Source organism: Doryrhamphus excisus, linkage group LG20 (genome assembly GCF_037039965.1).
Source record: "Doryrhamphus excisus strain RoL-2023G ecotype Guam linkage group LG20, RoL_Dexc_Guam_v1.1, whole genome shotgun sequence".
In the NCBI taxonomy this organism is placed as follows: domain Eukaryota; kingdom Metazoa; phylum Chordata; class Actinopteri; order Syngnathiformes; family Syngnathidae; genus Doryrhamphus; species Doryrhamphus excisus.
The window spans coordinates 11,691,621-11,706,092 of record NC_136376.1 but is presented as its reverse complement, the minus strand read 5'-3'; the positions used below and the strand labels follow the sequence as shown (position 1 = coordinate 11,706,092).

The 14,472-nt window shown below is 41.6% G+C and overlaps 1 protein-coding gene across 2 annotated transcripts in view; it reads right to left on the bottom strand.

Annotated features, from left to right (window-relative positions):
• Window positions 1-14,472, bottom strand: part of cdh23 (cadherin-related 23) — a 183,632-nt gene that overhangs the window by 52,651 nt on the left and 116,509 nt on the right. Inside the window, exons 15-27 of one of the 2 annotated variants that reach the window (XM_078787362.1) lie at window positions 14,055-14,292; window positions 12,213-12,318; window positions 11,754-11,881; window positions 9,132-9,204; window positions 7,173-7,289; window positions 6,954-7,066; window positions 6,547-6,654; window positions 4,954-5,143; window positions 4,627-4,772; window positions 2,963-3,182; window positions 2,509-2,661; window positions 2,294-2,407; window positions 191-339 (exon numbers count right to left, since the gene is read on the bottom strand). In XM_078787362.1, coding sequence (XP_078643488.1) covers window positions 191-339; window positions 2,294-2,407; window positions 2,509-2,661; window positions 2,963-3,182; window positions 4,627-4,772; window positions 4,954-5,143; window positions 6,547-6,654; window positions 6,954-7,066; window positions 7,173-7,289; window positions 9,132-9,204; window positions 11,754-11,881; window positions 12,213-12,318; window positions 14,055-14,292 — 1,855 coding nt within the window. Of the gene's footprint in view, window positions 1-190; window positions 340-2,293; window positions 2,408-2,508; window positions 2,662-2,962; window positions 3,183-4,626; window positions 4,773-4,953; window positions 5,144-6,546; window positions 6,655-6,953; window positions 7,067-7,160; window positions 7,290-9,131; window positions 9,205-11,753; window positions 11,882-12,212; window positions 12,319-14,054; window positions 14,293-14,472 lie in introns of those variants that run through there. The other variant, XM_078787361.1, reaches the window with a different exon arrangement.

The window sequence follows — 14,472 nt, the reverse complement described above, 5'->3', positions numbered from 1 at the left end:
TGTCCATAGGTATGAATGTGAGTGTGAATGGTTGTTTGTCTATATGTGCCCTGTGATTGGCTGGCCACCAGTCCGGGGTGTACCCCGCCTCTCGCCCGAAGACAGCTGGGATAGGCTCCAGCACCCCCGCAACACTCATGAGGATAAGCGGTAGAAAATGAATGAATGAATATAGAATATAATTTTTTACCTGGAGAATGCTTGCTCCCTGCGGCACAGTCTCCAGTATGCTGGTCTCATAGCTGTTCTGGAGGAAGATGGGTCTGTTGTCATTAACATCCTGCACCTCTATAAACACAGTGGCTGTGCCTGTCCTCCTGCTGCCCGCTGGACCGTTGTCTGGGTGCACAAACAAAACCATTTACTTACATTTCTGCACACTTCTAAGTAGGGCAGGTATGGTCTACTTTTAGGCCCAACATCATCATGATGAAGCAAATTCTACGTTAGTTTGCAATCAGCCTCAGGATAATAACCAGATGATGTCTAATTTAACTTAATTTCCATAAAATACTGTGAAGTAACTACCTGGACGCCTGTATGCTTCGCTAAGCCTCATTGCAAACTTTAATTTGAAGAGTGGACGTTTAAAACTGTTGACTTGACTCACTTGAACTTTATTGTAATATTTATTTTGAATAAATATTAATTTTGTAATAAATTAATATTTATTTATTGTCAGTAGCAGGTACAATATTACACGCACTGACCCGGTTCACTTTATGTTATGCGTCTCTCTGAAACCATTCCCCCTAGAACTGTGTTTACTTTAAAATCCTATTATAACATTAACCGCATTCGTACTTTGCTATGACTTCTTTCTTGAATTCTGAATTGAGTTTCTCACCTTATTTATCAAAGTTCTAACCTTTCTAACTAAGTTTTCTAACTTTTTTTGCACTCATATTTAATTAAAAAAAAAAGCACATTCTCTTTCAATATTTAGAAATAGGCCTCCCCAGCCATCACCGCACTGACAGAAGCAGATACAGGGTTGTTCATCGATCTACGTGCGTTGTATGAACAAATAAACCCACCACATAACACACACATAATAAAGATAATAATAATAATAATACATTTTATTTGTATAGCGCTTTTCAGAGTACTCAAAGACGCTTTACAGTGAAGAAAAATAGAGTTTAGTAAAAACCAGAGTAAAAGATGCATTAAAATTAAATATCCATACATTCATTCAGAGCTAAAAACAAGGCTAAAAGCGGGGTACAAGATGATTAAAGGATTCCCTGGCTGGAATCTGTCTATAGTGTCTCAATCTTAATGGCTGGCCAAATGATAACTGAGACAGTGCATGACAATTTTTAGCAATAATTTTGTCAAAAACCCAAACCTACAAAAATCAAGCTTTCCACTGCACTGTAGTTAAATAAATAGTGCCCTGCCACTGCCAAAACACACATCAGATGACCGTATTTACAGTCAGCCTTCGTTTAGAACGGTTCATTGGTTCCAGACTGACTGCAATAAGTGAATTTCTGTGAAGTGGATTAAATATTAATAAATGGGAGTTTTGTACTTAGAGCACAGAATTTTTGTTTATGACTTTCCAAAATATGATTTTTACTATTATTAGAAGCCTGTAGAAATGAAACAACACCCCTATAGTCACCTTTACTCTCCTATTATTCTTTCTTTACACCACATTGCACCACTGTAACACACAGACTGCAGCATCAGTGCAGGGGCATACAAGACGGCCACCCCTTTAATCATAGCATGCTAATGTTTGAACTAGTTAACCTCTAATTTGTTTATTCTAAACTTGAGCAAAGGTTTCAAATGGAGTGGGGAAGTACTAAGTAAGAAGCGAAGAACTTACCACTTCCACACAGAATATGTAACAATAACTAAATATTTTTTAGTATAGGCAATCGGCAATCATTTATTCATTAATACATTTTTGAAAACCCATAATAGAGTGAGGGAACAATGTTCGATGTGACAAGAATGTCTGCATAGCAGTACTGGCTAATTGGGGTCATGTCAACGTGAATTCAAACATAAAAAAACACCAACACATTTGCATTCTTTTTTATGTCCCTTGCCTCCTCATCAGATAAAGCATCCTGACTCAAACGGTTCCAAAACAGGACACCCTCATTTCTTTCTTGTCAAACAACAGAAGTGGTTGATGTAAAAAAAAACAAAGAAACGTCTGAGATGACTGCAGACATCACTTATTTTACATCATCATAGGAAGAACAAACAAATCTCTTTGAAGCTGACAAAAAGACAAAAGAGCGACAGCAGATGGTAACGGGATCTCACATACCTATGGCTTCTACAACCAGAGTGTATGTTGCCTGGGTTTCTCTGTCAAGGCCAACCACTGTCCTCACAATGCCGTCCCTGAACCCAACACTGAATTTACCATCCTGATTCCCACCTACAAACATAAACACATGTCAAGAAATATACACACATTCACTCCTTTACAGCAGACAGTGCACATTTCGGATGAAAATAGTGACCTCTGTGACCTCTAACCTGTGATGAAGTAGCTAAGTTCGGCGTTGAGGCCAGCGTCGTCGTCAGAGCAAATGAGGCGTGTTACAATGTGGTCTCTCGGAACGCTCTCCTTCAGGGACACGTTGTATACACGAGGGTTGAAGGTGGGCGTCTCGTCATTCACATCTAGGACTGATAAACACACGTTAAATTAAGGCAAAAATATATGACATTCATTTTTTAGAGGAAGTCTGCTGCTCATTGTTGTGCTGTTTAACTGTGGATATTAGACTTTTCTTTCATTTAAGGGCAAATAAGGCGCCACCAGGAGGGGGTAGCACCTACATCATATGGAAGCTTTCAAGAGGTCAACACCCACCCCCACCTCAAGACAGTGAATGCAATCATCAAATGCTTCAGCAGTTTCATATGAATGATAATATCAGCGAGAGTAGAGTCCAATTGTCAGTATGACACACATTCACAAACTCACCAGTGACAGTGAGGGTTGAAGTGGAAGTGCGAGGGAATTTCCCTGCATCGTATGCGATAATCCTCAAATGATACTGTCCGATCTGCTCCCGATCAAGGATTTCAGATGAAGTGAGAATTCCTGTAGAGGTGTTCAGGGAAAAGTCCAAACGCGGCATACCCATCTGCAACGCCATGGTAATCAAACCATTCTTATCTTCATCAGGGTCTTCCACCTGAATCTAAAAGAGGAGCGGGAGGACAATCACAAATGTTACATTGTGTTTACCGTGGGAAACTGGAACTGGAAGGCTGACACCAAGCTCAAGACAAGAGTGAACATCACCATAATGTAGAATATTGTAAAAATGTTATTTGATTTGGAAGGTACTCCGGTTTCCTCCCACATTCCAAAAACATGCTAGGTTAATTGGCGACTCCAAATTGTCCATCGGTATGAATGTGAGTGTGAATGATTGTTTGTCTATATGTGCCCTGTGATTGGCTGGCGACCAGTCCAGGGTGTACCCCGCCTGTCGCCCGAAGACAGCTGGGATCGGCTCCAGCACCCCCGCGACCCTCATGAGAAAAAAGCGGTAGAAAATGAATGAATGACTTGGAAGGCTTTTGTGCTTTTGGAGAACAATTCTGAACCTTTCAACATCAGCTGCGGCAGGTCTTGTGATAAGCAGCCAAAGCGAGCTTCTAAGAGGTGGACAAACATGCAAAAAAAAATTAATAAATATATTTATATAATATAATTTTTTTTCACCTTTTAGAAACCTGCTTTGGCTGATTATCCCAAGACTCACGGCTGACCAACTTTCCTCGAGCTATTTGAATGTACTTTGTATGTACTTATATTGTGTCATATGTTGCTTACTCGACACTCATTGCAGCCTGGTCTGGAAGGGGGATTCCCCCCCATTTGCGGGCCCCCCTCAAGGTTTCTTTTTTCCCCAAATGGGTTTTGGGTTTTTCCATGCCCGGATGGGGAGTCAGATCAGGGGATGTCGTCTATTGTTGCGAGCTGGTAAAGCCCTTTGAGGCTCTTTTGTGAGTGAGGGCTATATAAATAGACTTGACTTGACATGAAGACTTTGTAGTGGCCTTGTCAAAGTCCTGATCTGTATCATATAGACTGTAGCATGACCTCTGCAACCCTCTGCAAAGATGACTGGGCCAAAATTCCTCCAGGCTCATTGCAAGTTATTGCACATTCTTGATTGCAGTTGTAAGGGTGGCCCAACTAGTTATTAGGTTTATTTCCACACAGGGTCATGTAGGTTTGGATTTTCTCCATTAATAACAAAATATTTATATAAACACTGCATCAGTTGGGTGGTCATTGACTAATATTTATATTCGAACAATGACAGAGGCAAACAGCATTTTTCCTTTGCATTTGTTTTTCATCCTGCATCATTTATATGATTGGAACATATTTACTTTGCAGCCTTTTCCTATTGCATTAGTTTGTGTTTTTGGATCATTTGGACGTTACTGTCCTTATTGGCCACAGTTCTAATAAAGTGACCAAAATTCTGATGCAGTACAGTTCTACACCTCTCCAAATAACCACGATACAAAAAAAAAACAAAAACAATGTTTAATAAATACTATATCTCGGACAGATGTAGATAGAAACTATATGTATATAAAATAAGGTTTGAGTCTAAGTCGTACCTTAAACACTGATGATCCCACAGGGAGTCCTTCTGGAACTTCAGCCACAAAAGGTAGGTTGACAAAGGCTGGGTCGTTGTCATTCAGGTCAAGCAAGTTGACAAATACTGTGGTGCTCACCGAGGCACGCAGTGGAGGTGTACCTCCTACAGAGGGCGCCAGAGAGACATATAAAGCATATTCTGTTGTCAAGGGAATTTATAGATATCAATAAAAGTTTCATGGTCAACATAAAACTTAAGGACTAAGGCTTGGAAATATAGACTAATCTCCCAGAATTGAGAGCACTCCACTGAATATGATATGAAGTCACTGACAAGTACTCACGGTCAGCAGCAGACACGATGATGCTCCTCATGAGAATTTTGTCCCCTGGGTTGGAGCTTTCCCGGTCTAGGGTTACTCCACTAGTGCGAATCTTCCCGGTGTTGCTGTTTATGGTGTAGAATGGGTTTTCTGAACTGATACTGTACACCACAGTGCCATTCCCCCCATTGTCAGGGTCCACTGCCAGCACCTGGGCAGGAGGAGTGACAAATATGATACTTTGGTGGCCCTCCTACACCACTTGCATGTTTACCATGAGTGCAGTATGCCTCAGGTTTAATGGCATGTCTTAATAAAGTGTGCTTAACAAGTGGGAATTAATAGGGGAGAGGACAGAAAGTGGCAGATGACGGGAGGGGAGGAATGATAATGTGAGTGCATCCCCCACCTCACCTTCAGAGTAACTCACACACAAGCTCGCTAAGAAGAAAAATGGTTCCGTCTCTTTAGGTGATCTCGGTGATGAATGCATTAGACGGGAAGCCTGGCTAAAACATTTGCTGGTTTTAAAAGAGCTGATCAATTATTTAATGCGCTGACTAAAAATGCCGGAAAATGGTTAATTGGTCATTGGAGGAACAAGGGTTTTTCAGGTATTCAATTATTAAGGAGACATGGTAAGCAAGGAACTTGGAAGCTTATTGATAAGCAAGAAAAGCGGAAGCGTTATAAGAGAAGAGGAAGTATGTTCCTGTGGTTGGTTGAACTAATCAATTTTGGCCTTAGCAGAGCACATTAGAAGAGGCCAGCTTATATATTATGCACTTGAAGACACTGTCAAGTACTGTTAAGAGGTAAAATATTATAGTATTGTTGACAAAACAGATTTAAGGTGCGTGTAGATGGCTAATGTTGTGGTGATGTGAATGGCGGATGGGGATTTATTGTGATTTATTGACAGACAGCACCCACATGTATCTACAGTAGAGTATCTGTATTTATGGACCACTTCTTGAAGTAGCTTTTTGATGTGAATTCTTCAAACTAAGGGCCAATTACAGGACATGCAATGCACTATAAATGACCTCCTAAGTGAGGAATGGCCCCAGTGAACAGAGGTGGGAGTACATATTTGTTTCTCACTCTGGAACCATTTCTCCATTGGTCTCTATGCAAGGCAAGAGCTCACTTTCCTGCCTTGCAGCTGAATAATGTGCAAAGCGTATGACTGCAGGCTACATTTTAATTAGCAATCGGACTCCCTTAATTACACTCAGTGACGCCTCTTTAATTAATGAATGATCTGGACTTAATTTCCAACAGCACGCAGCCAAAGACACCAGCAGGACAATGAGTGTGTTTGAGGGTAATATTCAAGCGTTTACTTTCTCATGACCTACACAGCGATGGCAATTAGTCTACTGGGGGAGTACAGTGTGTTCTCTTTGTACTGTGTATTCTTTAAAATGTATGGCTTCATATATTTGACAAATGTGCGGTTGATTCATTGAAAAATGCTACCGGTATTAAAATAAAAAACAAGTTTATATCCAGTGGAAGTTTAGATCCAATATCCAATAGAAGTTTCTCATAATAATGAAGCAAAGACATATGAACACAAGACGGAACAATCAAGATTGGCATCGCACTCACAGATATGACGTCTGTGTTTATTGGGCTCATTTCCACCACATTGGCATGGTACGGCTCATCCCTCCACTGGGGGGCGTTGTCATTAATGTCCAGGATGGTGATGTTCACCTGAAAATCATCAACAAGCAATTCAAGAGCAAAAAACTGAAAAAAATGGAAAAACATATTTATATGTGGACTCCAAATGTAAGAAGTTGCTTTCTGTCGACCGAGAACATTTAGGCTTTATTTTCAGGTATTTGTCATGAATAAGCTGCAGGCTGCTGCCCCAAATCGCCTCCGGCCGCACTCGTTTTGCGTCTCCAATTAGCCTAACAGGAATGTGTTTTGGACTGAAGGAGATACTCAGAGAAAAACTAATGGCCAACAAAGTAGCAAATAATAGATAGAGAACGTAGAGCCCGCACCGTAGCGATGCCAGTCTTCTGTTGCGGACCCACGCCTCCATCGACAGCTCTGACAATGAGGATGTACTCCGACTTCAGCTCTCGGTCCAGCAAGGCCGTGGTGGTGATCTCTCCTGACCCACAAATTCAATTAAAACAAGTCAGCATATTATACGTATATTTTAAAATATCAGTCGGTGGATGCCATTTCTTAAAAGACGCACTCACATGCACACATACCCGAGCGTGAGTTAAGACGGAACTGGGAGGATCCCTCCAGGGAGTAGATGAGTGAAGCCTGTCCGAACTCTCGGGAGGCGTCCAAATCAGTGGCATTGACGATTAGCACTGTAGCTCCTGTGGAGAAGAGATGGGAACACGTTTCATGTTAGAACAAGAACAAGTTAAAATATTTAAACCTAAAGTGATGGCAGATATGCAGATCACACTCGCAGCCATTAGGCAAATGAGATCCAATAATTATTACTCTGCCATTGCAAAGACAGCAATGCTCAGTTTGGGCTGTAATCTTACAATATGTTTAAGTGGGGGTGGTGTAGAATTGTGCTGCTTTATATTGAGAACAGTTTTTGTTTTGTCTCTGCTCACTGGGATTCGGTGCAGCTACACGAAAACCAAAATAATAAACACAGTAGGACGACATTAAGTCAATGCCCATTTGGCTGGCTGACTGACATCAACATACGCAGTCCTTCATTTGTGAAATTTTGACTTTCGTTTATTCCATTTTCATGTGATATTATAGCGATAAGAGTATTGTGTGTGGTTCTGAGCTGTGGCGTTTGGCCTTTAGTTAGATCCAGCCTAAGAGAGAAGAAGAGGTGCCGATATAAGGTGGAAGGTATAAGTTATAAGGTGATTTTTTTCCATGTATGTGGCAACTTTTGTGTTAATTATCTCTGGACAACAACAGCAATAAAGCTTTTTGTACAGCTTTAGCTGCACGTTGTTCGCTGCTGTGGCTTTTATGTTAAACTTAAACGTACTTTCCACTGAACAGGATGTCACTGTGCTTGTTCTAATGCTGTGCAGTTATGTTGTCATTTCATGCTGCTTAACAATCATGAAGAAATTGATAATGCATATACACAACCCATTTACAGAAATGATCCCTTTGGATCTCAAATGTTATGCCCAGAAATGAATTAGGCACATTTTAGTAATAATACAGAAAAAAATATCATCACAATACTACAACAAAAAGGTGGAATCCTATGCAATCTTATGAAAAGATGTCATTAAATACTGATAATATATATAAGGCGTATTTGTGTTTAACTAATGAATGATGGGAGCAAAAACAGATATTTTTGTAGTCTACATCAATACTTCATATACTTAATTTTAGGTAGTTCTTCAAATGCAGTATTACAGTAACAAGATGGTAAATTCCACACGGCAGACAGGATTGTTTTAGTTTTGACATACCTGCGTACTGTGAAGGAAAGTGGTGGTAGGCTGCTGCCCAAGACGTTAGTTAGGGCGGGACACTACACTACACGCAGTGATCACTGCGGGCTACGATAGTACTAGCCAATTGACCGCAGCATCCCTGATATGGCAGTCAGTGGGTTAATGGATTAGTGGACCATTAGCATGTTTGCCTATGGTTATAACTGGCATAGCCCTGATCAATGAACAGACAGTCGGCTGGATAAGCAATTTGACAGAGATGCAGGGCTCGCCCAGAGCACAGCCTTGCATCCCGACCCGTTGGTCCCGTGCAGCTTAAACCCGAGAGCTTTGGCCAAAGTCCACTAAATCTCAGCACTGGCCCAAGTTGCTCAAAGATGTGCTCCTTCAAATCATGTCTGAGACACAAAAAGTGGACTGAGCTGAAGCTGGAGCTCAGCGAGAGAAAAAGGGGGCAGGCAAATATCTCATTTCCCTCGAGCAAGTGGAAGCTAATCTAATGTCTTGGATAAAAGGGCTCTCTGAATGCATGCATGGAAATGAATACAGCAGCCTGTGATTTAGCTTTGAATAGTCAATAGCCAGCATTTGGACTATTTTAACCATCATGAAAAATCTAAACAAATAAAACAGTAAAGGCTTGAAGAAAAGTGGAAAAAGGACACCCTAAAGCACAAGATGGAGGCAACATAATGCGTATGTTTGTTGTACAGACCATATATATACTGTACATCTGAGGAAGTCTAAAAGTAAAACCCAACTTACCAGCATTAATATTCTCGGGAATCTTGACGATGTAGGATGGCTTGCTGAACTTGGGTGGGTTGTCGTTTTCATCCTGGAGGAGGTATGAGCATCATCACATTCTCAGTGCGGAAAACAATAAGAGCACACCAACATTAGGTGGTAGGTTGAAAGACGAGTGGTTGGCCCTTCTGTCTCACAACATCTGGTTTCATTCCAGCGCGGAACACCCTTAAAACCTGACTTTGGGGCCTGGACTGCAGGTTAGGAAAAGAAACTTTTAGTTTTTATCCGAGTCGGTACCTGGTTGTATTGATGGAATTTGGTTGATGCCTGCAGAAGCCAGTACCCATCTCTACATATATCCCTACATATATTTCGTAGCAGAGGGCAACGCTGACACATTTGTCAGAGAAAGGACAGGGTAAGCAGGAAGAAAAAATAAACCATAATTCTGTTTTTTGACCACAATCCCGTACTGCATGCTGAAGAAAGGACAGTAGAGCACGATTCCAGGCGTTCTATTTAATAAACAAATACGGCTAATTAAGATTTGAGAGATAGAAACATCTACATCATGGATCGGCATCAACCTTCACGTACACTTCCCCACAGCATCTCATTCAGCCTCCCACTCATAGCGTTCCAATCTGTTTGTCACATGAACACATTGCATTGTGTGGTTATTCATAGAGAGGCTTCCCACTGAGCTGTGAGCAGCAGAGAAATGTTAACACTTTAACAACAGTAACTGGCACCATTATCTATGCGGCCTCCATGTTACACAAGGGCATTGTGCATGTGTGATGCTGCCATCAACTGATAAACCACAGTGGTGTGTGCGAGTCGCAACACTGTGGCGGGCCGAGGAGGGAGAGAATGAGCGGGAAAAATAGCAGGGGAATAGAGCATTGTGATCATCTCTCCCTGTTGGTTTTTGCATTGCAGCAGACATTTTGCTTTCTTTTCCCCACAGCATCTCTCCTTCATGCAGGGTGTACAGTGTGGAGAAATGTTGACTAGTCTTGTGTATCACAGAATGTAATGGCTGGATATAACATGGATGCTTATCAAGTGACCTCTGAGTCAGCACAGATTTTGTTTAGAAGTTTTTGCTGCTGCCGTATTGATAACATCAAAGAAACCTGAACACAATAAATGAAAATCATCAGCAAAAAGTAGTAATGTAGTTAAACATTCATGGTATTGTCACACTTATCTCAATATTTTATCATTGTTATGGTTGTGTTTTGGACCAATGTTCTGGTCAGTTTTTCTATTTAGGATCCTCACATAGAAAGTAGAATGAACATGTTTAAGTTATGGTTATTCCTGATTTTTTTTATGTCCCCTTCTTCTGCTTGATGTCTCCCTTTGATCTGGTCAGCCAATCGGCTCCTTCCTTTCCTTGGTGTCTGTTTTATAGTACAGTGGAACCTTGGTTAGCGTCTGTGTTTTTCGGTTTCAAAAATTAACGCCAACAAGTTGCCTATGTTTACATACATTTTTGGGTAAATTTATTTATCGTACGTCGGTACGTGACAAAAAAGAAAAAAAAAAAAAATACAAAAAAAAAACTTAAACTACATTAGGAAAGCAGGAAGTGAACAAATGTAACAGTTACTGATTGTAAAAGTACCAGATGGAGGGGTAGGATTTAATAAGCTTTGCTTCTTCCTACTCCTTTTGGACATGTGGAACTGTGAACTGATTATGGGATGCACTCAATTGTAATCTGATGCATGTTCAAATGAAATTAAACCATTACCATTACCATTACCAAATGTACAATATGGCCCGGGTCTTGTTGTGTTATCAATACACCGTGTGAGCCCAAATGTCCTTGTTAGCATCCTTAGCTTGCTAACAAAATGGCAACCAGAACTGGAGGGGTCAGCTTTGTCGCTTGTCTATGATGTCATCAGCGGCTGACCCTAAAAATGTTCACACATAAACTTTTTTAAAACAATTCAAAATGAATACAAATGATGTGCAAAAGGGATAAATTAACATTTAGGGTTACTTTAACCTGAAAAAGTGACTGTTCTCAAAGATACAATGTGGCAGCGAGACCAACACCTTTGACACTACCTTCCTGTTTTGCTTCTCACCTTCTTTCATCAAAATGCTGTCACTTGCAACTTCCTTTGGCTCCGTTTTGGGTTATTGAGGTGAGAAGCACTGTTTAATTCACAACATTAATCATGGCAAAACAGGAAGGTGTTGTTGAAAAGGAACAGGTGTTGATCTCGCTGCCACATCGTGTAACCTAAATCTCTCTCATTCATCATTTGTATGTATTTATATGCATTTCAAATGGTTTTCTACATGTCCAAATATAATAGTAAAACTATAAAAGCAAGTTTTGTGTCAACATTTTGGGTTTTCTGAGAATGATTAATTGATTTACATTATTTCTCATGGTAAAAATCGATTGTATCGATTCCAGTTAGAGTTGGACCTTCTGGAAAAAATGAATAATGCTAAAGAAGGTTCCACTGTAGTAATTAGTTTTAGCCTTGTTAGCCCCTGCATTTGGGTGGGCCTGCCTACGCTGTTTGCTGTACCTCCTCTCATTGACATTTTTGTTCTATCTAGCCTTGGATGTCTATGTGAGTATGCATTCAGCAGGGCTGTACTTACAATCACCTCCACTGTGACAGGGACAGTACTGTTCAGCGCTGGGTTTCCCCCATCTTTGGCCATCACTGTCAAATGGATTGTCCCACCAGGGACCTTCTCGTAGTCCAGAGGCCTGGTTACACTGATAACTGATGAAGGAAAACCGTGAGAGAAAGAAAGGTTCGGCTTTCTGCACTAGTCTGAAAGTGTGTCTATCTTACACAGTTGGGTCAAATTTGGGAGGTAAATAACGAGTACATGCAAAGGCATACAACTGTTAGCATACATATATATTTGAAAATTATCTGCTAAGTGAACAAAACTTTCAGAACACTTACTAAAAGGTATAAATGATTAAGCTATGGCTCTCACCAGATGTATAATTAAGATTTAGGCTAAGAAATGTAGCCGACACCCTGACTAGCTGGTTGATTGACGTCAAATCAAACTTTTGTCCACACATTTAAATTGTAAGCATACCTGCATAGCCTTCCACCATGATGATGCTGAAGAAATCAGGGAAAGCTGAGACCGAAATGATGGTGTAAGTGATGAAGTTGTTAGGTGGAGAATCCTCATCCGTTGCCTGTGGGCGGCATAGAAGGGTACAGAAGAAAGCTAGAGATGTTAGAACTGTCAGTCATTGGCAGCATGTTACTGCAAACATTTAAGCTGGTTCCAGTTGTTAGAGGCCCAGGCTTCAATACTGGCCAAACGAAACCTTTCCAGGGATAATCCTCCACGGCAACGACAATGATGCCACCCCCTCATTATTTTGTATTTGGCTGGACTTTGTCATAATTCCTCCAGATGTTCACAGAGCAATGGGCCTCAAATTCAAATGCTGTCATTCCAGGCTGGGAAGTTGTCAAACCTTGTGGTTACATGCATAAACCCACTCTTGGAATCAATGCCAAAATGTTGACTAACTGGTACTTTTCTTTCTCTGAGTGGCAAAGGAAAGCACACGAGAAAAAGTCAATGTGACAACAAATACAGTTCTTTTACTTTTGTAACAGTTCAAGCGTAGCAGTGCAAGTTGGAGTTCTTTCTTCAGTTTTTTCCAGGTCTGTGTCCATTAGGTTGGTTTCAGGCCAAATTGCTGACCCAGAATTTGACGGCTGGCTTCCAAGTTCCTAGCGGGCAGCTAATTAATATCGGTGGCGTTTAAGGTTAGCTGAGACCAAGCAAACACAGTGAGCCAAGTAATCGCTTGAAGTTCAACAGTGTAAACACAAGCCTCCACGATGCACCGTGGCAAGGTAAGCCATCGCTGGACGTGCCGCTACAAACCACGTAATAGGCTTTCTCTTCAGGGCGCAATCAACGGAAGTGCTGAGCCATTAGTTACCATTGTGCCTGTGCACCTCTGGCTTTTGTGTGGCAGTGACGGATAGCCGCTACACCAGGTCCGCCTGTTCATCTTGGATACAGTGCAGACCAACACAGACCTGCATCATTATTGGATCAATTGCATTTACCTATACCATAATTACTGGTGTATTAGCCGCTACTTTGTTCTTAAAGTTTGAATCCTGTGGCTAACACTGTTAGCCACTGTTAATGTATGAACATGCTCTAATCTTGTAACATCTCCTATACTTTATTAATTATTTACAAATTATTTCAATACAGTGCTGGTAGCCCTTTTACCAGCTATAAGTGAACTCATGGGGAGCTTGTCAACCCATTGAAAAAGGTAATTATTCAATATAACAGTCTGACTCACAGTATAATCTTTCAAAGAACACTAAACTCATCACACAGCAACTTAACACTCAAAAGGTAGCTTGGAAGTATTCATTCACGGGGGTAGCGGGGGGTGCTGGAGCCTATCCCAGCTGTCTTTGGGCGAGAGGCGGGGTACACCCTGGACTGGTCGCCAGCCAGTCACAGGGCACATATAGACAAACAACCATTCACACTCACATTCATACCTATGGACAATTTGGAGTCACCAATTAACCTAGCATGTTTTTGGAATGTGGGAGGAAACCGGAGTACCCGGAGAAAACCCACGCATGCACGGGGAGAACATGCAAACTCCACACAGAGATGCCCGAGGGTGGAATTGAACCCTGGTCTCCTAGCTGTGAGGACTGCGTGATAACTACACCACCCCCGAGCAGCCCGCTTGGAAGTATACCAGTACTAATTCAAGTTTAGAACAACCAACAGCTATTTTAACTTCTACCCATAATGCACTACTCCCAGAAGAGCAGTTCATTATGATCATATACTTGTCAATGAAATGACCCGCTATATCGCAACTACAGTCACTGTATGAGCATAGATGCGCATTTGTAACTTTTAACCCCTCACCCTGACTCGGGCGACCGGCTGGACAGCCTGTTCGTTCTCTCTGAGCGAGCCCACATACGCCTCCTTCTGGAAGACTGGTGCATTGTCGTTTACGTCTAGCACGTTGACTCGGATCCTGCCAGTGGTTTCCTCCCCACCTCCATCCCTCGCCAGCACAGTCAGCGTGAAGCGACGCATCAACTCGTAATCCAAATTGGACCTTAGAATCACCCAGCCTGTTTCGGCATCTAGTGAAAACCTGGAAAGAATTCAACAATCAATTTAGATTAGTTGTTTGCTGGAGGACCAGTGCAGGGTGTACCCCGCCTCTGGCCCCATGACAGCTGGGATAGGCTCCAGCATACCCGTGACCCTAGTGACAACAAACGGCATACACCTTGGGCACATATAGACAAACAACCACTTACACCCACATGGG